Source organism: Mastomys coucha, unplaced genomic scaffold (assembly GCF_008632895.1).
Source record: "Mastomys coucha isolate ucsf_1 unplaced genomic scaffold, UCSF_Mcou_1 pScaffold5, whole genome shotgun sequence".
In the NCBI taxonomy this organism is placed as follows: domain Eukaryota; kingdom Metazoa; phylum Chordata; class Mammalia; order Rodentia; family Muridae; genus Mastomys; species Mastomys coucha.
Window position 1 is genome coordinate 69111134 of NW_022196911.1, and position 2524 is coordinate 69113657.

At 35.4% G+C, this 2524-nt stretch overlaps 1 protein-coding gene across 1 annotated transcript; it reads left to right on the forward strand.

The window, feature by feature from the left end:
* Positions 1-359: 359 nt before the first annotated feature.
* LOC116078690 (zinc finger protein 160-like) lies at positions 360-2171 on the forward strand. Its single transcript, XM_031354036.1, has one exon. The coding sequence runs from the start codon at positions 360-362 to the stop codon at positions 2169-2171; it is 1812 nt and encodes a 603-aa protein (XP_031209896.1).
* Positions 2172-2524: the final 353 nt, after the last annotated feature.

Consider the following 2524-nt stretch of genomic DNA (forward strand, 5'->3'; position numbering starts at 1 on the left):
AGAATAAAGAAGTTCTAGCTATTCCTGAGAGAACTCAGACTGGATCACTCCCATTTTTACAGTTGGAGGCTACTCTAGCAGAATTTTTACAAGTTTTGAAATGCAACTCTGTCCTACAGAGAAATACAAAACCATTAAAGAGTGACATTTGTGTGAATAAACAAACTTTCCTGAAGCATTTATCAAGTTGTATGGGATTACGCAGTACTTCAATACCTTATGAACAAAGAATTTGGAGAAGAGAAAAAATTACTGAATATCATCGATGTGAAAGATATTTCTCTAAAAATTTATTGCAGCTCCCTCAACAATTAAATCTACTTAGTGACAAGTTCTACCATTTAGATAAACATAAGGAAATGTCCATGTATGCAGTAAAACTTGGACCATATCAAGTGGAAGATACTTGTGGGAAATCATTTACCTGTTACTCAAGTCTTAAAGTTCACCACAGAATCCATACAGGAGACAAACCTTTCAAATGTAATAACTGTGGGAAAAGCTTTTTACATTCTTCAGGTCTTAAAAGGCACTACAGAATTCACACTGGAGTCAAACCTTACAAATGCAATGAGTGTGGGAAATCAATTACCTGTTACTCAAGTCTTAAAGTTCACCACAGAATCCATACAGGAGATAAACCTTATAAATGCAATGAATGTGGGAAAAGATTTATACAGTACTCAGATCTTAAAAATCACTACAGAATCCACACAGGAGACAAACCTTACAAATGCAATGAATGTGGGAAATCATTTACCCATTACTCAAGTCTTAAAATTCACCACAGAATCCATATAGGAGACAAACCTTTCAAGTGTAATAACTGTGGGAAAAGCTTTTTAGATTCTTCAGGTCTTAAGAGACACTACAGAATTCACACTGGAGACAAACCTTACAAATGTAATGAGTATGGGAAATCATTTTCCCCTTACTCAAGTCTTAAAGTTCACCACAGAATCCATACAGGAGGCAAACCTTTCAAATGTAATAACTGTGGCAAAAGCTTTTTACATTCTTCAGGTCTTAAAAGGCACTATAGAATTCACACTGGAGACAAACCTTACAAATGTAATGAGTGTGGGAAATCATTTACCCGTTACTCAAGTCTTAAAGTTCACCACAGAATCCATACCGCAGACAAACCTTTCAAATGTAATAACTGTGGGAAAAGCTTTTTAGATTCTTCAGGTCTTAAGAGACACTACAGAATTCACACTGGAGACAAACCTTACAAATGTAATGAATGCGGGAAATCATTTACCTGTTACTCAAGTCTTAAAGTTCACCACAGAATCCATACAGGAAACAAACCTTTCAAATGTAATAACTGTGGGAAAAGCTTTTTATATTCTTCAGGTCTTAAAAGGCACTACAGAATTCACACTGGAGACAAACCTTACAAATGTAATGAGTGTGGGAAATCATTTACCCATTACTCAAGTCTTAAAGTTCACCACAGAATCCATACAGGAGAGAAACCTTTCAAATGTAATAACTGTGAGAAAAGCTTTTTAGATTCGTCAGGTCTTAAGAGACACTACAGAATTCACAATGGAGACAAACCTTACAAATGTAATGAATGTGGGAAATCATTTACCTGTTACTCAAGTCTTAAAGTTCACCACAGAATTCATACAGGAGACAAGCCTTACAAATGTAATGAATGTGGGAAATCATTTACCTATTACTCAAGCCTTAAAGTTCACCACAGAATCCATACAGGAGACAAACCTTACAAATGTAATGAATGTGGGAAATATTTTATCCAGTTTTCAAATCTTCAAGTTCATCAGAGAATCCACACAGGAGACAAACCATACAAATGTAATGAATGTGGGAAATCATTTGCCCGTTACTCAAGTCTTAAAGTTCACCACAGAATCCATACAGGAGACAAACCTTTCAAATGCAATGAATGTGGGAAATATTTTATCCAGTTTTCAAATCTTCAAGTTCATCAGAGAATCCACACAGGAGACAAACCATACAAATGTAATGAATGTGGGAAATCATTTTCCCGTTACTCAAGTCTTAAAGTTCACCACAGAATCCACACAGGAGACAAACCTTACAAATGCAATGAATGTGGTAAATATTTTTCCTCGTCTTCAAGTCTTAAAGTTCACCACAGACTTCATACTGTAGACAAAACATTTAAAAATGATTAGTGTGGAAATCATTTACACAGTCCTGAAAACTGCAAGCTCACCACAGAATACACCCTGAATGTGAACTGTATAAATCTAATAATTGTGGAAAATCATTTCCTGAGTCATCAGATCTTCTAGCTCACCACAGAATCCATACAGGAGTCAGACCTGCAAATGTAATGAATGTGGGAAAAGGTTTATACAGTCTTCAAATCTTAAAAATCACTACAGAGTCCACAAAGGATAGAAACCTTACAAGTTTATGAAATGTGGCATGCCTTTTACCTGATTCTGTGTCTTCAAGTTCATCAAAGAATCCATACTGGAAAACAACCTTGCATGTGTAAATGAATGTAGAAAATCTTTTTCCT